At 42.6% G+C, this 20,384-nt stretch overlaps 1 protein-coding gene across 1 annotated transcript in view; it reads left to right on the forward strand.

The window, feature by feature from the left end:
• Positions 1–20,384, forward strand: part of mst (misato mitochondrial distribution and morphology regulator) — a 30,418-nt gene that overhangs the window by 2,465 nt on the left and 7,569 nt on the right. Inside the window, exons 4-12 of the mRNA XM_050189516.3 lie at positions 2,329–2,395; positions 6,868–6,913; positions 8,489–8,618; positions 11,391–11,508; positions 12,775–12,921; positions 13,552–13,698; positions 15,547–15,681; positions 17,737–17,906; positions 18,190–18,264. Coding sequence (XP_050045473.2) covers positions 2,329–2,395; positions 6,868–6,913; positions 8,489–8,618; positions 11,391–11,508; positions 12,775–12,921; positions 13,552–13,698; positions 15,547–15,681; positions 17,737–17,906; positions 18,190–18,264 — 1,035 coding nt within the window. The remainder of the gene's footprint in view (positions 1–2,328; positions 2,396–6,867; positions 6,914–8,488; positions 8,619–11,390; positions 11,509–12,774; positions 12,922–13,551; positions 13,699–15,546; positions 15,682–17,736; positions 17,907–18,189; positions 18,265–20,384) is intronic.

The following is a 20,384-nucleotide window of genomic DNA, read 5'->3' on the forward strand; positions in this document are numbered from 1 at the left end:
AAGAAGTTCTTCTACAAACATGTTAGAAAGAAGTACTTCAGCCATTCATCAAGCTTGGTACTGTAGCTGTTTTGTTAAAACTAAATGTGCATATATTTACTACGCAGCATGTTAGAACCACATATGTGCACTAATAAAATGTGCTCTTTCTGCAGGGGCACTCAATGGCAGACATTACTGTTACATGTGTATAATAAATTTGGAAGCAGAGTGTCGACATGTAATGCATACCAGCTGTGATCTTGAAGGGACACTAAAGCAAAACACTAAATCAGTTTAGACAGATAAAGAGTTTTTTTGAAAACCCTGTTGTCACTAATTTTGAAATAATAGGTTGATTATTAGAAGAGAAAGTAAAGGTCAAAGTTTCAGCTACTGAATTTTGTGCTGAATTTTGAATGCTGGTATGTCGCTGTGACATCACAGTTTCAAAGTATTTATTTTTTTTTTCATTTAGGCCACATTGACTCAGTAAAAGTTCCCGAAATGCATCCTATGCAATCTTTGACTCCTTTAGAACATAATGTAGTCACTCTTTACCACTAAGGAATTAACTATAGGCCCTAGAAGGCACTGTCAAAATCCATAATGTCACAGCGAGCTGGTGTGGGAAGTTCAAGGACGTGTTGCCACCCGTCTCTTGTTATTGCACTATTCCTTGCTTTCCAAGCATCTGGTTGTGGGAAGAGTGGTGTTTTCGATATTGTGGAAGGGTAAAATATGCAGAAGGGATACAGAAGAAATCATATTGCTCTTTAGTGTCCCTTTAACCTTGGGCATGACATGACATGACAAGAACTTTATTTGAGTCCTGAGGGACTGAGATCTTGGGGAGCTAAAACCGAAGGCTCCCGAAGATCAAGTCGGTGGCGCCACCCACGATGGGACCGGGAGATGAAGTTCCGCCGCAATGTCGTGGGCCCTCTGGACAGCCTGGAGTTGCATGTGGAGATTGCTGCTCTTGAGCGATTCCTGCCATTGTTCTTTCGTGATGGGTGGAGAGGCGTTAAGGGCTGGGCACAGCCAGAGCATGTGTTCAAAAGAGCATGAGTCATGACCACATTTGGGGCACGACTGTGAGTGGGCAGGATCTATCCTGTTAAGAGACCGAGGAGAGGGATACGAACGGGTTTGCAGAAGTCTGAGTGTGCTAGCCTGAGGTTTGTTCAATTTAGGGTGAGGGGGTGGAAATGTCCTCCTGCCCAGTCGATAATGGGAAACAATTTCATGGAAAGTACATAATGGATCTTTGTGGATGTTGACCTCGTTACGAGCCTGGCTACCCGCGACAGCGCGGTACGTGAAATCACGCGCTCTCCCGACAACATCATTTATGTAAGGAGTGGCCACGATGTCATGCATAGATGCACCTCAACACTATCTCCAAACTGACTTAATGATAACAAACAACTACACAAGTGATACTCATGAATGTAAAGATTTCCTCTGCAGGAATTTTCGCTAATGCAGAAGTGTGACATTGCTAACAAATAAATGTAAAGGTGATTTTGAAACACTGCCCTTTCTCTCTCCACATAATTCTTCGGCTTGCTCTTGCCTATATTTGCTTAACGAGACATCTGAGCACGTTGTGCTGTTGACTAGCCAAGTACAATCAAGTGTGGACATAGTGCACTCATGAGGATGGAAAAATAGTTTTATGTATTGGTAATTTGATGTGTGCAAATAAAACCTGGTAGAGTTTAATTAAAACTTTTACCCTTCTCTAATAATTTCTTTGAGTAGGTATCAAACTCAACAGCTTGAACTGCGCACAAGTTTGCAGCATGCCAAACATTGACATGCTGTGAAGGCACTCTGCCAAAAAAATTTTGCATAAACCATTGATGATGTTTGCCAATGTGAGTTAATAGCCCAAACGAATGAATAAATATTTTCCTTGCCTGATGCAACCAACGACCACCAACTGTGAAAATGGGCAAAAGAGGCAAAGAAATCTGTTTGCTTTAAAATGTACAAAGCCAAGGCAAGGCCAGAGTTCTAGAGTTGCAGGTAAATGAAGGATACAAAAAGTGGCAAAATTAACCTACCTTTGCATAGGAGCAGAGACGTGGATGACAGCCATACGTGTGAGCAGGCCTCCCCCCTGCCCCCTCCACTTTCCTCTTGTAGGATGGCACGAGGGTGTCCACCTTCTACTCCTGTCCTTTTTGTCCATGTTCTAACCCACTGCTTTATTAATGATATGACCTGACATAGAGCGTACAGCGACCCACTTGTTTCACAACATGCTGCTGCAATATTTTACTCATAATGCTTAGTTGAACTTTCTGCAAATTTGTTTTTATGTTTGTTTCATTTTGACAGGTCTGGTAAAGTCACTATCCACAAGGCTGAACCAGAGACAAAAGTTCCAAGTGGCTCCAGAGACAAAGTAGGTTGTTGCAGATGGGACCTATATGTTTGGTACTAGCTGTGTGCCCACCCTCCTGTAAAAACCACCCTGTAGAGGCCATCTCCACAGTGCTCTTGATGTCATTGTTTAAAAGAAGTGCTGGAAAATTGTGGTTGCATGTGAGCTAAAAAGGTTGTAAGTTCATGTCTGATGACAAAGCCGACATTTTTTGTAAAAGTTCCCGATGATCTTAGGAGCTATCATTTTCTTTGAATATGTCTAACTTGGCATACCTATGTTCCCTTGCTGAAGCATTCTTGGTTCAAAATATTCTGCATACTGTTCTGCAGTAGCACTCTTTATCTTAAAGGGACCCTGAAACGATTTTGCCGATTTTCTACAAATGTACTGAATCGTTAGAGTAAGTCCTTCTGATTATTAATTGACGCATCTAAGTGCTCCGCGTAAAGCGTGTAATTTATTATAAGGTTTTAAAAATACACGTTGCTGCCGATCGCAGCACACTGCACGGCGAAATTTTAAGCCGCCCCTACCCATATGACGTAAATCTACCATATGACGTCAGCGGGGCAAGCTATCCGATTGGCTGACCTGGGCGCGTGATCGATAATTTTTCCAACTTTATGGTAAACAAATTATGTTCTTAATAGTTGGAATGTTAGTTAATTTGTTTTTATAAAAAGAAACTAACATAAAGGGAATGCACAAGAACAATTTGTCAGTACACTTAAGCACTTCCGGCACACAGGAAGTATCGTCTGCTTGTGTTACAGCGTGCTCCGGCTTTGATGAGAGCTCCGCCGTCAGTGTCGGTCTGTCTTTTCGCGAGTGCTATGATTCGACTTTGTTGCGTTGTGGACAGCAAACGTAGCGACTGCAAACGTAGCGAATATGTCAAGCTGCGACATCGTATTCCTCTGCAAGCCAGTAGACGAGCGGACTGGCTGCAGCGCATCGGACTGCCGCTATCCGATTGACGCCAGGATTTGCTCTGGCGCCAATCTGATGACAAAGCAGACATTTTTTGTAAAAGTTCCTGATGATCTTAGGAGCTATCATTTTCTTTGAATATGTCTAACTTGGCATACCTATGTTCCCTTGCTGAAGCATTCTTGGTTCAAAATATTCTGCATACTGTTCTGCAGTAGCACTCTTTATCTTAAAGGGACCCTGAAACGATTTTGCCGATTTTCTACAAATGTACTGAATCGTTAGAGTAAGTCCTTCTGATTATTAATTGACGCATCTAAGTGCTCCGCGTAAAGCGTGTAATTTATTATAAGGTTTTAAAAATACACGTTGCTGCCGATCGCAGCACACTGCACGGCGAAATTTTAAGCCGCCCCTACCCATATGACGTAAATCTACCATATGACGTCAGCGGGGCAAGCTATCCGATTGGCTGACCTGGGCGCGTGATCGATAATTTTTCCAACTTTATGGTAAACAAATTATGTTCTTAATAGTTGGAATGTTAGTTAACTTGTTTTTATAAAAAGAAACTAACATAAAGGGAATGCACAAGAACAATTTGTCAGTACACTTAAGCACTTCCGGCACACAGGAAGTATCGTCTGCTTGTGTTACAGCGTGCTCCGGCTTTGATGAGAGCTCCGCCGTCAGTGTCGGTCTGTCTTTTCGCGAGTGCTATGATTCGACTTTGTTGCGTTGTGGACAGCAAACGTAGCGACTGCAAACGTAGCGAATATGTCAAGCTGCGACATCGTATTCCTCTGCAAGCCAGTAGACGAGCGGACTGGCTGCAGCGCATCGGACTGCCGCTATCCGATTGACGCCAGGATTTGCTCTGGCGCCAATCTGATGACAAAGCAGACATTTTTTGTAAAAGTTCCTGATGATCTTAGGAGCTATCATTTTCTTTGAATATGTCTAACTTGGCATACCCATGTTCCCTTGCTGAAGCATTCTTGTTTCAAAATACCGTGTCCCCTTGCATGTCGTTTCATGGAACGAACAGAAGCGCAAATGTGAATGGTCTGCATGGTGCAGCCACCTGGTGGCATAGAGCTCAACCAGACACAGTAGCAGTAACAAAATGTATTCTTCTTTGCTGCTGGAGTAAATTTTTTGCAGAAGGGTAATCGTTAACACGTTCTTGTAAATGTTTAAAATGTTTTACACTTGGTTAGAGCAATATTATCTCTTTCTTTGGCTGGTTAAGCTCTGCGCCAACGGGTCGCTGGACCGTAGAGACCGATCAAGCAGCTCACGTACGTCTACGCTAAAGTTCCTTCATCAGCTTGAGTTTATGCCTCCACCGTTCCGTCAAAACTTTCAGCTAGTGTATGGTTACTGGAATACCAGGCACGTTCGGCGCTGCGAAAGAATACTCACAACACACGCTGCTTCGATAGCTCTCGCTTGGGGTGGATGACCAAGCGGCTAGCGGAGAGGTTTCGCGTGGGTGGGGGCGGGCTTCAAAACAACCAGAAGTGGACGATGTGACGTCGCATCGTGATGCAGAACCAGTGAAGGCAGAGCTTAGCCCCAATCACTCGGCGAACGAGTTGAAGAGGAAAAGCATGGCTAGGGAGGAGGGTAACTTGTAATCGCTTGTAGCTCCATTAATACGTAACGCTTCACTTAAATTGTGGTGCGAATGTTCTACTTAAGCTGTACCGTACACGTTTACAAAATTTGTCCGAACTGTTTCAGGGGCCCTTTAACTGATAACCTTTGCTCTGGAAATTCACCTAAGATTGTATGCAAAGAACCTAGGTGTACTTTAACCATTTAGCTCCTAAATTCTTTCCAGAAAAGGCATATAAGATGTAAAGATGTCACTTCATGCCGAAGGATTACTACTATAGTAGAGAGTTTTAGCGTGTCCACTATTTAGTAAACACAAGCACAAGAGGACTGGATGTTTTACTGGATGAGAAAAGGTGCACAATGCAGCCACTTGGTGGCACAGAGCTCGAGCAGGCAAACACACAGCTAATACAGCACTAACGTAGTGTATTGCTGCTGGTGTAAATTTTCGGCAAGAGTGCAGTCATGAACACCTTGTCTTTTTAAATGTTTAAAATGTTTCACACTTGGTTACAGCAATAGTAGCTCTGTGTTTGGCTTGTTAAGCTCTGCGTCACCAGGTGGCTGCCCTGTGCAGGCTGCTCAGGCCACTCATGTTTACGCTAACACTTTTTCATCACAGCAGTAATACTATGGAGGTGCTTTAGTTTACGCCTCCGCCTATTTGCCAAAATTCCCAGCTCGCTTGTGGTTGCCGGAATACCGGACACGCTCAGTGCTGCGCCAGAACACTTGCAATGCACACTGCTTGGATAACTCTTGCGGGGGATCAACGGCTAGGCAGCTAGCGGAGAGGTTGCAGAGGCTTTGCATGCTGGCTCCAAGACAACCGGAAGCAGACATCATGACTTCACATCGTGACGCAGAGCCAGTGAATCATTCAGCTCTGATCACTCAGTGAACGAGTTGAGGAGGAAAAGCATGGCTAGGGAGGAAGGTAACTTGTAATTGTTCTTAGCTCACGTAACATGAGATACTTCACTTAAATTGTGACACTAATGTTTTACTGTAGCCGTACCCTATGCATCTACAAAATTTGTCTAAACCGTTTCGGGGACCCTTTAAGAACATTCTTTTCTTTTTAAGTTCATCGTGTATTAGCACATGCCTCTGCCAGTGCTTTGTCATGCTATTTTAGTGCATGAAAATGTATATTGACTAATGAAATTTTCAGGAGGGGAGGGTTTGTTCTTTCTTTATTATTGTATCACAATCGTCTCTTCTTATGCTCTTCTGCTTATTAATATGTTCTCAAATTACTCCAGTAACAGGTTTGTTAGGATTCTGTGAATAAATTCAATATTTTACAGAATTTCTTGATATGTAAAGTAAAGTATGATATGTGCTGTTGACTATATTCATAATTATTTAGAATAATAAAAATGCAGCCTTGCTTTATAGAGCAGTCATGCTCTGGAGACAGTAGTATTTTTTTAATATATATCTACATCAGAACACATGATCATAAAAGCAATGCAAACAGCCAACTAATATGCATGAGTGCCCAAGCTTAACAGTACACAATGAACCAAGTTATGAGCATCGCTTATTTTTTGCTAACAAGGCGATAGAAACTGCTACCTGGACATGAAGGTACATTGGTGATATTAGTGCAAATTGTTAGTGCAAGCACAGCTCAGGCTTGAGAGTTAAGAGGGTTTAATATTCACAAGGGCTTTATAACTGCTGCTATAGGACTTGCTGTTTGTACCAGCACTCCCTCATACAGCCATATAAAAGCAGCTGCACAGGCAGTATTTCACTGCTCTTTATACATTCCTGGCTACATTAAATTTATTGTGCTTAACAAGTTAAGCCTTAGCAATTTTACCTTTATTCTGTGTTGTGTGTTAAACTTTTCTATTTGTTACTCTTTACACATAAAATTGTCAGGTCAATTTTTCTTCAGCTGTCTCATTGCTTTTGAATCTTACCAGGATGTACAACGGTTCCCAGCTGACCAGGACAAAGATGTTTGCAGAGGTATGTGCCATGGTTAACTTAGGAAAGGTAGAATATTCTTGATAGTGCTTTTCCATTATGGTTAAATGGTGAAAATACAAATTGAGACAGGCCCTCATGACTCACTTCCAAAGAATGGTCTGTAACTGCCCATGCAACTTGTTTACTTCATTGCTGTTCACATTAGCATTAATTAATGATCTGCCTGCATTGATCATGACATAATTTCAGTGCAGAGGGAGGGAGATTAATTGGAAGGGAAAAGCAGAACAGTTTCCCTGAACCATTGTGTTCTAGCTAGCTGCTCAGCATTGAGGTAAGGGGAAAAGGAACATGAGGAATGGAAAAGAATTACGATTATGGTCATTTTCACATTAAACTCGCTCTCACTTTCACATCTGTCACACATTGAGTTCACTTTCTCTAAAAAAATTCACAGCGGCCTTCATCGCCATGCTGTTGCTTCACAGCAGTAATACTATAGAGGTGCTTTAGGTGCGTTTACTTTGCTTTTAGCTGCAGCTGTATTGCATTGCTCATCTGATTGCCATCAGGCTGCTCCAGAAGGCAATTTTTATGCAACTTGCGTATCCACTGTGCAATGAACGAGAAGGAGAACTGAGGGTCCCGATGTTTGTTAGCCATAACCATATATGGGCAACAGATAATGAAGCCAAGAAAAGCATAGGGGAAGTTATTTGTAGCTTTTAATTGAAGTGTAGAAATGATAATCTAAAGGGAAATAAAAGTGGACAAAACAACAACTTGCCACTGGTGGGAATCAAACTCGAAACCTCCACGTTACATGTGGGTTACACCACAATTTGTGCTACTGTGGCGAATGTTCCCAGGTCCACATTCTTGAGTACAAGATGTAACCCTGGGAGTGTTAGCCGGGGCCACTCAAGGTGATGGTGGCGGACATGGAACATCCTTTTGACTGATGGCAGCACATAGTACATGAGCTTTAGGAGCAGGCAGCTCGCCAACAAACTGTCGTATGCTACCTGAAGGCATCAAATCTGCCAGAGTCAAGACCCTCGCTTTGCAATGAACGAAAAGAAGGGTAATCAAGGGGCCTGATTGTTGTTAGTCACAACCATAACAAGTAAACAGATAATGAAAGCAAAGAAAGCATAATTTGTAGTATTAAATTGAAATGTAGAAATTATAAACTAAAGAGAAATGAATGTAGACAAAAAACAACTTGCTGCCTGTGGGAGTAGAACCTACAATGTAGACACACACATAAATGCCTAAGAATGTAGATGTGGGAAAAGCTGCCACTGTAGCAGAAATGGTAGTGCAGCGTATGCATAATGGGGAGGTTGTGGGTTTGACTCCCACCTATGGCAAGTTGTTTCTTTTTTTTCATCCACTTTCATTTTGCTTTAGCTTATCATTTCTGCACTTCAATTAAAAACTATAAATAATTTCCCCTATGCTTTCCTTGGCTTCATATGGTTATACCCACTTTCTAGTTACTTTTCGTGAATGTTTGGTGTGGCTTATACATGTGCAAAATTATGCTAATTCCTTGTCCTGTTGTGTTTCTGGACATGGATCAAGCAAGTTCTTCTCGCATGTTCTTTCTAGTGGGCCACACATCTCAGTTGAACAGGCAGGTGGAATCCAAGAAGGAGCCAGTACAGCTGTGGTCAGAGTTTCTCGGTGTCCAACTACACCCTCGAACAATTCACCTGATCACACGCTATCTGCACAACAAGTAAGCTTTGATGCCTCACATATAATTTCTTGTTATTGATCTCTACTTTTTGCCACGTAGTGCTTTCTCATCTTTTGTGGTGAAATATCGCTTGTAGATCAGCTGCTGCAGCTGAAGAAGATCTTGCAGATTATTATTTAAGTCCAGTATTTGCACTAATGTAACATGAGCTTGTGTATGTGTGTGTACATATGCTAACACATGTGGAATTATCCGTCATAAGCCATGCAGTTAAACCTCAATATAACAATAATGAAGTTGCTGAAATTGGCAATTTGCTTTGTTAAGTCAAAATTAAACCTTTTGTGCAATTATGTACAATCATTGATGGATTTTTGTGCCATGAAAAATTTTCCGTACCGTTGAGCAATCGGAAAAAGCAAAATTGACTAAGAAATAAGTTCATTTTCCTGAATTGAGAGCTGGTGATTAAAGATACGGTTTTATGCCGTGTCAACAATATCTTTACATTGGTGATATGAAACAAAGGCAGCCACGCTTTTATGTCCACTCCTCTCCCGTAGCTGTTAGTGTTGCCCGCAGTGGAACAATGTTGTCTTCATGAAAAGCGCCCACGAATGCTTCATCTGCCTCTCGCTCCAACGCGTTCTTGAAACTTGAGATTATGTGTGGGAAGGCAGTGCACATGATGCCACGCCACCATTTCGGCACGCGCACTCTTTGAACATGCAGCAAATTTCCTCTAAAACAAGGCTTGCAGGTTGTGTGTGTGCTCAGCTGCGCTGGCAGCCTTGCAAAGCCATGACTGCACTAGACAAAGAGACATGCGGGAGCTTGCCCCCCTCCCCATACACACACACACACACACACACACACACACACACACACACACACACACACACACACACACACACACACACACACACACTTGCACTCACTTGATCACGTTACCGTGAGCTGACTCCCCTCTCCCTTTCTCCTTTGTCACCTGGGAAGGGGGAAGACGGAGGTGAAGAAGAAACATACTTATGCAGCACTAATAGGAGCACAGCTCAGTTGCTGTGGCGATAAGAAAGTGGGAAGAAAGAGAATAGAAGGATGAGGGAAGGAATAGAGGGCAAAGGTGGCATCCCATAGAGGGACTTCCAAGACGCCATCATCATTCTTGGCTCACCCTTGCATGGTTTCACTTGCACTTAATGCATACAGTGCGCAGGGTGCGATAGGATCTTACCGCACTTGGACTTTATACGAAACATGACGCTGCTCCGTTTTGGCAGTGAGTGCACGGCATCTAATTTGAGAGGAGCATTGGCAAGCAGGCGCTTGCAATTCAACCATTTTTTTTACCACATGCATCCATGGAAGTTTCCAGTTATTGTCTCGGTATTCCCTTGCGGTGTCACGGAAATTTTATAATGAAGTCGAACCTGGATATAATGAATTATCGTGTATAATGAACAGCTGTAAAATCCCCATGAAAATTTTTGTATAAAATTCTCATTTTATATATCAAATTATTGATATATTGAACTATTATACAATCCTCTTCAAGTTTTGATATATCCAGGTCTGACTGTATTTAAGTTGTGTACAAACACACTTCGTTATATTGAGGTTCTAAATACATGGTGTTCTACGAACAAGAAGTTATAAAGAGTTAAATACTTCATTATAGATGGAATTTTGTTATATAGAAGTCCTTTATATCAAGGTTTAGCTGTATTAATAACTATACTTTTATTGTAGTAGTGCAAAATTCTTTTTCCCATTTCTACACTTCAATATGGGGTCGGCTTGGCCACGAGGGGGATAGTCTCGTTGGAGGTCTAGCTTTCCACTTATGAATGGGAAGAATACAAATACATAGGTGTGTGTCTTTGAGGAAGTGGTACTGTAACAAGCAGGAAAGAGGGCAGCTGCATAAACTGGTTCACTGGTCTCATTTTCTGCCGTGATGCATGCATGCAGAGGCACCATTTCAGGTGCATGTTGTTCCATGCATGTTACTCTAGCAGCATGTTAAAATCACACAATGTTAAAGCGTTCTGTTTGTGCACGTGGCTATAGTTGCATTACACACTATTTAATTTGCGCTATAAATGGCTGTTTTCCTTCATACAAAGAGAACTTGTGCAAAACACTGCTGGGTTCCACGATGAGAACAAATCCATAGAAAGGCTGGCTGCTCACGTTTCACACTTGTGAAAAGCAAACACATATTGAAATGGTGGGGTATCTTGTCCCAATACGATTCAGCATCCACCTGTGCCAACCGTTATTATATGTATGGCCTAACATGATTCCACCTCCCTGGATGCCCTGAGCACAAAGAAAGATGTGTGTTTGAGCTGTATTGTTGCAACGAATTCATGAGGCATCAGTTTCCACTGCCTCAGTGTCACTTGCCATAAAAACGGCTAATCGTTAAATATTATTTTCTGAGCTGTCAGAAGCCTCCCTTCTCACCATTTTCGTAAGGACATAATATTTATGCACATGCAGTTTCCTATTCTATCCTTTCCTATCTAATGCTTTTGTCAAAAACATAAACATCAGAACAAGGATGACCGAAGCTGATTCCAGATTGCAGGCAGGGTCATATTTTTCAGCATTTTAGGGCTTTGAAGAGAGAGAGAAGAGCTCTCATTCTTGTCATTTGTAAACTTGAATGACAGGCTCATCGTGTGAGCCCCACCACAGCAGCTCTAGCCATGGCCAGGGAATTCCTGAGAAAGGCAGCTCAATTCGGCAGACAACTTATGTGAAGAGCATGTTGATAATTGTGCTCCTTGTTTCTTCTTGGCACAGTCCAGATGACCCCTTTGACCTGTTCGGGATAGGAAACCAGTGTGTAGAAGATCACGAGTGGCGGAACAGTTTTATGGATGATGTGCGCTGGTTCGCAGAAGACTGCGATTCTCTTCAGGTAAAGTTCACTGCATCATGCGTTTAGTCTCCAGCATATCATTAAAGCTTGTATCTGTCTCTCCCTTTTTGTCTAGAGAAGATCTTGCTATATTGTAAGTGGGGTAATAAATACCTAGGTGTTTACATATATGGTCGAACCGCATTATAACAAAGTTACATTTAACATGGAAGCACCTTTGTTATTTTATGTATTCTTTATAAGCCTATATTTGCTACATGCTTTTATCAGCAATAATTCATTATATGCATCATATTTAATAAATTATTTTATCAGTGTTCGTTATTTTGAGGTTTAACTATAAGAAAGGACATATAATGATTGAAGGAATATTGTGCCACAACCCATGCAAGGTTCGAGTCATGCGTTCAGGATGTGCAAGCATGCGAATGGCTTGCTTGCACATCCACTGCTGATTCATTGTGCCAGAAAAGATATATAGCCTGTACCCAGGGGTGGATAAACAAGCAAGCTGTACTCTCACTACTAAACAGATTTTAGGTGCCCAAACATAAGTGAGCTTGCAAGGTTAACACCAGCTCAACATTAAGCTGGAAACCATGTTGTGTTGAACCAAGATAGCCTAAACTAGCTTGAATTAATCTCTTGATTTATTGGTTGGTTTATTGATCAGTCGATCGGTTAGTTGTTTCATTCAATCAATCAATGATATAGTCAATAAATCAAGCAATATAAAAGGTAATGGCATTTCACCATCTGCACTGTTCACTACCTATGTTGAACAGAAACCAACTAGCCCAGCTTCAAAGACACACAAAGCATGTAGGCATGTCTGCAGTGAAGGGAGGAAAGGTGCCTACAAGAGGACACAAAGTGTTGGAATGCTAGGCACTGAAGATTAGTGCTCTTTATGTTATGCCTTTCCTTCCTCGTTTTTATTTTTTTATTATTATTCCTTTTCTATGCTCCCGTATGCCAACAATATGTACTATGTACACCTGTGAATTCACTGTTTCCTTCTCACTGATAGTCATATTCTGCATAAATTGGTATATGTAATTAGAAGCAAACAATCAAACAGAAATACAAAAGTAACTTTACACTTTCTTTTCTTTCCTATCAATAAAGCAGGCTTTATAACCAACATACTAGATGCTGTTAACATTTGTGGTGCAATGCCATGTGCTTCTTTGTTTCCAGTTTTGTTTACTCTGCATTTATGAACTCCTGTGTGATGGCTTACATCAGCAAAGCCATGGTATTACACTGAATGTCATTCTTGATGTTCTTGCTTCTTTTTTGCAGGCTTTCAACATTCTCCTTGATGGCCATGATGGTTTTACTGGTTTGACTAGCAGCCTTCTAGAGATCCTTCACGACGATTACCCAAACAAGTCCTCTATCTGTTGGCCTCTGTTCCAACCTCTCTACAACAGCATCAACGAAGGGCGGGTTAGTGTCCAGCAGAAGTCTACCGCTCTAATGCATAAAATGAGAACTCATGTTTCATGGGTGTGAACCTAGGAAAGCTAAGCTGACTTGGCTTAGTGCACTGGAGGAAACTAATTGCCAAGCAGTCAGCCTTGTATATCACTGAAGTGTGCCTGCTTTATTTAACTCTTGCTCCATTATGCGCATTCTGGCGCAGGTCATGAAAAGTGCCTCATTCTACTAACAGTAGAAATTATAATGAGGTGACACTGGTAGGCCTAAGAGCATGTGCGATGCAGGGGGATGGTGGCTCAGAAAAGAGTACAGTACATGCGGCTTTGTATACAGATATTCGAAAGTTCAAGAATGAGTTGTTCAAAGTAAAATGCAATAGAACTTCTCAAATAGTCTGGAAGAGTTTAGTGCATTCGCTATATAAAGCACCAAACTGCTCTCACAAATTTCATGCTGTCTGTATTGTGACTGCATAGTAAGCATGTTGTTACTCATGGAGGATACCAGTTTTACTTTATTTATATGATAAACACTGCGATGGGCTCTCAAGTCTAGAGCTCTCATACATTTTTACTCATTGTGAATGCTGTGTGTAAAGCAAGCTTTAGCTTATGTAATTTCTCTGCACAAATGCAGGTTGCAGTTGACATGGCACACCGTCACTTCAACACAGTCATGTGCTACCACAGCCTCAACAGACTGTCTTCAGCCTTCTGTCCACTGAGTGTATCTAGCAGCCACTTTCAGCCCTTTCTACGAGATTTCAAGCATCTCAAGTTTGCAGTGAGTTCTAGTCTTCATTCTAAGGCTGAATAGATGGCAATGCAAGATATAAAAGTTTACCTGATGGTCCTTTTGATGTCTTTCCAATCTTTACAAAAAAAATTTCCTCCCTTTGTCACCTGCCTTCCAATTTAAAAGTTGTGCTAGCAGTCCCAATAATTCAACAGGGCAAGTGTTTTAATCAGTATTCTGTTGCAGGTTGTCAGGTTACAAATGCAGAATGTGTTTGAAGATAGTCAACTGAATATGACAGCCATGAATATGAGATGTCGGTCAACTTTTGACAACTCAGGAAACAGTATATATTGTTTTTATGTCGTCATCCAGAAAACAGTACTACAGTCGAACCCACTTATAACGATACCGGTTTTAACAATATGTTGGTTATAACAATGAGAAGCTGCTGCAGCGTCGACTTTTGTATGTTTTCCATGTTGAAATAACCCGGTTACTACAATGCCCCGATGCCGCATTGTCGGTTATAACGATGAAGTCTGGCTGCTGGGTGTCCGAGCCAAAACGTAGTGAAATGTGAAATCATTGAAAAGAAAAAAGGAAAACGAGAAATTCGAGCCGCACCACAATGGGCCGCTGCTGCAACAGCCGGCGCGCGCTCATTTTCCAGCCATCTCCACGCGGCTCTCTCCCGTCGCCCTTCCACCCCTCCGAACACAAAGGGGCTGAGCCCATTGCTCTCAGCCGCCCCACCATACAAAACACAAATGGACCGCGCCAACTTCGCCGCAAGCAGATTGCTCGCATGTTGCTCCCTGGCTCCTCATTCAGTGCAGTTCTGTGAACAGCTTAATCGCTCGCGTTCATTTTTGTTGGTTGTGTCGAAGTCGTTCCTGGCCACGCGGTTTCCCAACTTCGCTTGACTCGCTGCCGAAACGGAAGATGGCTGATCCGCCTGCTGATCATCGGCAATGCAGGACGTTGCCGGTGAAAAGAAAGCGCACAGCTATAGATTTGGAAACTAAGTGCTTCTAACCGATGAGGCAATCGTCGCGAACGTGCTTGCATCAGATAGCGACGATGCGGTATGGCAGGCTGCCTCAATCTTGTCCTCACAGGAGGCCCGGCAGGTGATTCAGTCCCTCCGGAGCTTTGTTTACGCGAGGAACCTTCCACTGCACTACGTGGAGCACCTGGATGCCTTGGAGAAGGATGTTGGCAAGCTTCGCGTAATGCATGCAAGGCTGACGGAGATAGGGTTTTCTCGTGCAAGTCAGTGAGATGTGCGTGGTGAGATGCTTGTGGCTATCTCACCTCAGCATTCCTTCTGGATTTCTCAATCTGACAGGCTGCCATGGCAGCCTTCTCGCAATTTTTAAAGGGCCCCTTTTGGGGCCATCAATGCGATGCCTCGACGGTGCTCGCATATCGCTTGCCACCCGTGACACCTCTTTGCAGTTGTTATAGCAGTGCCATTCTTTAACGCCAACAGCTGTGGCTTGTTACACGCGATTGGAGCGCCCAGGAAGCAGTTAAACGAGTGAACACAATGAGCAGCCGGGCGGAGGAAAGTGGTGGGGAGGGTCACTGGCCTCCCTGCCTATATAGTTTTCTCATACCAGCTCTGCCATCCCCTTATTTAAAAATTTTCATGCCACCCGGTTACAACAATTATCGGGTATAACAATTATCGGTTATAACAATGGAATTTTCGTGGCACTTGAATATTGTTATAAGTGGGTTCGACTGTATATTGTTTTTCAAGTCTGTTCTTGTTTTCTTTTGCATCAATTACACTAAACTTTTCTTGTGTTATTCCAAGATTTTAGAAGCTTTGGTGGATTTAGAAGCTTTGGTGGGTGCTCTAATTCCTGACCATCTGTGCAAATCTAGGGGGACTTGATTCCCTATGATACTAGTGGTGTCCTTGGCCTGGCCTTCGACAATCTCATGTGTGCTCTCAAGCTGAAAAGCCAACCTCTGGAAGTGCCTGAGCTCGTTGGCCAGCTCTGCAGCCCCAGCAAAAAGGTATTCTCATGTCCTGAATTGCTATGAGCACAAGTGTTGTTACATTGTCTTGTGTGCTAACATTGGCTAGAGATCATCGAGCTGGCACAGGTTTAGGTATTGCCAATGTAATTCACTTGCTCTAGAACAGAGGTTTCGAATTGGTTTCTATGGCGGTGTTTCTGCTTTCCACGAGTGACCAAAATGACATTGCACTACCTGCTCATTCCCTTTGTGGGATCTCAAATGCTCTTGGTGACATAGGACACAGTACAGTTCAAATATACAAAAAAGGGCATTTATATTGCTCCTTTTATACAACACTGCCAGCTAGCCAAAATACATGCAAAGAATAGTTCCTCACTTTCGTTCGCAGGTGCAGTCCTGCAAACAGAAGGGCGTTAGAGTGATTGTGTTCGCTTATGCCAGTGCCACTCTCCAAAGCTGAATGGGGAGCCTTCCATGGTTTAGTCCCACAAAGCACACTGACAAGCATGCGGATAGTTTGTGCATGCCACTGTCTCTGCCAAAGACTAGGAAGTTCCTCTCACACCTGAGTTATCCATGCTGTAAGATGATGCTAGCATCGGAACACTCACGGCATCTCTCTTTGTAACTGCATAACTATGACACCAACTCTCACCATGGCATGCATCATGCAGGGAAGCCAAATTAGGAGATGCAAAGAACGGGTGGGGAAGATGAACATCAGGGAATGCGAGAGATTTGAGTGTTCCCATGCCTTTCATTTCTGCATGTTTGCTTTTCATTTGGAGAAGTAGCATTGCACCGCAGTATGGATTTAGCATGGCCTTTCAGACATCACATACACACTTTATGTGCCTCCTCAAGAAAACTAAACTTAAAAGGAAATTATAGGGTTTCACGTGCCAATACCACAATCTCATTATTAGGCACATCGTACTGTAGGGCTCAGAATTAATTTTGACCACCTGGGGTTCATTAATGGGCACCCAATGCATAAGCATTCTTTCAGTCTGCCTCCATTGGTCTCCGCCTGCAACCTTGTGCTATCACAATCTTGTCAGCACCATGGCCACTGAGCTATCGCAGCGGGTTGAACTTCCACTAGAAAGACCCATGCAGAAGCAACATGCAGAATATGTTGCTGCGCAATTTGCCAATCAGTGCTGATACAGGAGCTCCTCGGCACTGTACGAAAGCAAATGGCACCCCTGTGGCCCCTGAGGCCATGGAGTTTGGGAACCCGTGCTCTTCAACAATAGCCTGCACCTTTTCATCACATTGGCCTTGCTCTTCACAGCCTCTGTGCTGTTTTTAAACTGCCCATGTCACTTTTATTTTTTATTTCTTTTCGGGTATGCTACCGTGTCTTCTGCTTTTTTTTTTTTTTTGCTATCAGTTTTATGTACTGTTGTTTGTACATACTGCAGTATTATAGAAGGGGCTGTATCAAAAGTGGGCAATGAAAGAGTGGAAAACATCAGTGTATAGGCATATGCTAGGAGAAACAGATTAAGACCTGTTGCTAGCAAGTGCAGCTAGAAATTCATTTTAAGGAAGTTGCAAGGTCACAGTCTAAAACACTTGATATTTAGTGAAAAGTCGCTGAATCATGCTGATGATAACTTGCTTAGAATGTTTTCATTCCTGTATTTTAATTGTTCATAGTCATACCCTTATAATGTTTAAACCATAGCTTTAAATTGCCTGCTGTGGTGGCAAGTCAATGGTCAGAATGTCAAAAGGGAAAACAACCCCCAATTTTCTTAAGCAATATCAGGATTTGATTATTGTGCTTTGCCTAGAAAAGCACATTTGCTACACCCACATGGCTCACTAACATGATCTTCAGTATGTCTTGAAAAGCAATGAAAAATGGAGGCTCACATATCCCTCTTGTGGTAAAATGGGGCCAAGGCAATGAACCTAGCCAAAATCCATTCAGAAATTTTACCATGGCAATTTGCTGGCTATTTGCATCGCCAGAAAAGTCACTAATGCTCCAAAAAGACGAAGTTGTTGTTAAGGTGACTAAAAGCTCGCCAAGTTTCGTGACTTTCTCACTAAGTAACCAACACTACCTTGCTGCAGCTCTGTGTACTGGGAATGGGCCTGCCCCTTGGACTTGGCGAGCTCCAGCTGCTAGCCGACTGGACCCAAGGCAGCAGCCTTGCAATGCTCACCCCGGGAGCCCGCAACCCTGCACCGTCAGCCACAAACCTGGCTGTGATGCGAGGGTGCACCACTAACATGGTGTCCAAGTGAGTGGACTGCCAAAATTTTCTAGATCTTTCAAGTCGTTGCAAGACTTGTAAGTCGTGTCATGAAATGGACTAACTCAGTCATACTGCACAAGAAGTTTTTTGGAAGCTATGGCATTCACTTTTGTTTTATTTGTTTGTGTAAGAGAAGAATTCACTTACGCAAATGTTTGGAACTTTCATTTGGTAGCCTGGTTTTTTGTTTCCTTTATCGAGTTGGTTACTAAGACTGAATGTGTCCTTTAACTAGCCTCTAAGCCCTTTCCTCTTTGATTGTTTGTAGATCGCCACGCCGGGTACAGGATCCCAGTGAAGTGCTATGGCGATTCGCAGAGCGTGTATGCGAAGGATCCATTATGTAAGCTTTTTGTGTGTTATCACTACCACATTATCATTCTTGTTTGAAAAGCTGGTATTATTTTTTCAGCTGCAAACCATGATATAGTGTGTGCATAATGTTGCTTGAGCCAATAGCGCACATTCCACACACACTTATATTGTGTGCATGCTTTCAGGCTGCTCAGTAATTTGACCTTTTCAAAGCCACCATGCTGTACAAGTGTTCAATTTCAGGCTGGTTGGCTTTCGTTCAACTTGACAAGCAGCACAGATAATAGAACAAAAGAAAGAATTAGAAGAAAAGAAAAACTGCCCGTGTGTTGTGTTTATCTCTGTCTTCTAGCGTAATCTGTCCTATTCAAATATGGCGAACACCCTTGTGTACAGGAAAATAAGTTGCTGAATTTGTACTCTTGTTCAGGTCAATATTGTGGTAGCTCTAGAATCACCATTTCAGGTACACGCTTGCAAAGCCATGGAGACGTATGTCTGAGGCATTCTGCTAAGGCGTCTGTGTGGTCACTACCAGTTATGGTCTGGTCTTTGGGTGGTTGCATTTGCCTCACCTTTTCTCTGGCTGTGATATTAGATTTGCCTTAAGAACCAGAACAGCAAATTCCACTTAATATTAAGAAGACTGAGGCATGTCGTTTTTGCAGTCACATGTAAAATTCTAGTCACTTGTAGTTCTGAGGGCACGCTGGAGTTCATGCTGTTTTGTTACAAAAGCATGACAACTTCAGAAACATATATTCTTGCTTGCCTGGTCGAAGTTACGGATAATGTGGGCTTGTACGTTCATTTGGCTGTGTAACTCACATTGCACACAAGCAGGCACCTAAATGCTGCAAGCGTCATTGATTAGTTCAAGTTATGTTTGTCATTACATACGGTGTCTAGGTTCTTCCTCCAGCCATTTCCCATAACAGCATGCAGAAATTAGTATACAAAATATATATTTCCAAATCAACTGAGGTAAACTTTTAAACAAATCTTTTAAAGTGAAATACTCCACCAGTATTGAATACGTGCCACTTGTTTGGGGGCTTGACTTGGCTATAGCTTGTTCACTTGAATCGCCTAGTCACTCTGCTTGTGGCCTGCTGTGACTCATACCAATTTGGGTTACCTCCACAATATATTTGTTTTTGTTGCCGGCATGTTCCATCCAGCTTCACTGTTTTGATGACATGTCAAGACATAGTCACAGTTTTAGTGCCACACATTTTTCACTATCCTATTGCCAGTGGGAGCCCTGTGGCCACCAGCATTGTGGCTCGTAATCTAGCTAGCCAGGAACTTAACATATTTACTAGATTCTAACGCACCCTTGATTGTAATGCGCACCCATCTTCCATGGCCTAGAAAAAGAAAAGTCCTTTAAAGTACCGTCACCTCATGATTTCATACAGAAATACAACTTTCTCACTTGGAAAAACAAAAGATTTACTCCCAATGCACTAAAGTTACGACAAATAAATAAAGTTTCAGTTTTGCCCAAAAGGCAAAGCATCGATTGCAATATCAAATTAGTACACAGCTATGTGAAAGGTAAGGAGAGCAGTTTTATTGGCCGTATAAACTTTTAAACATTCGCTTACTAACTAAATTAACAAGCATGGTGTCAGGCGTGCACAAGCAAACATGAACACGTACAGTCATGAGAAAAAGTGGAGAGACCAAGTCTCCAGGCGTGGCAGCAGCTGTGGGGCTCACTGAAATAAAACTTGCATGACAAAATGATTAAAAAAACAATCATATAGTGACAGGTAGGCCTGTGCCACTGTGAAACAAAACATACTTTTGGAGATGACTACAAATACACATTCATGGCTGCAGCACTGCTACCGCATGCCACGCGCTCGCTTCAAGAGCTCCCCGAGTGACGACAAACTTCACCCTCGCTCTTGCGCGGGTGCTTGTCATGCTTGATAGATTTCTAATGCACCATTCGGTTGCTCTGTTGCTGACAGTCGCGGCGAAGGGGAGCGCGCATTGCAAAGCGCTTAAAGTCTCTGAAGGAAAAGTAGGGCGAACTGTTCCCCTCCTCCTCTGTTTTCAGCGCACTTTGACTATTTATGGGTCGATGCCGTGCCTGTATCGGCATGTTGTAGGAAGGCATGCGCGGCTTCCACTCGA

This window comes from Dermacentor andersoni, chromosome 2, assembly GCF_023375885.2.
Source record: "Dermacentor andersoni chromosome 2, qqDerAnde1_hic_scaffold, whole genome shotgun sequence".
Classification (NCBI taxonomy): domain Eukaryota; kingdom Metazoa; phylum Arthropoda; class Arachnida; order Ixodida; family Ixodidae; genus Dermacentor; species Dermacentor andersoni.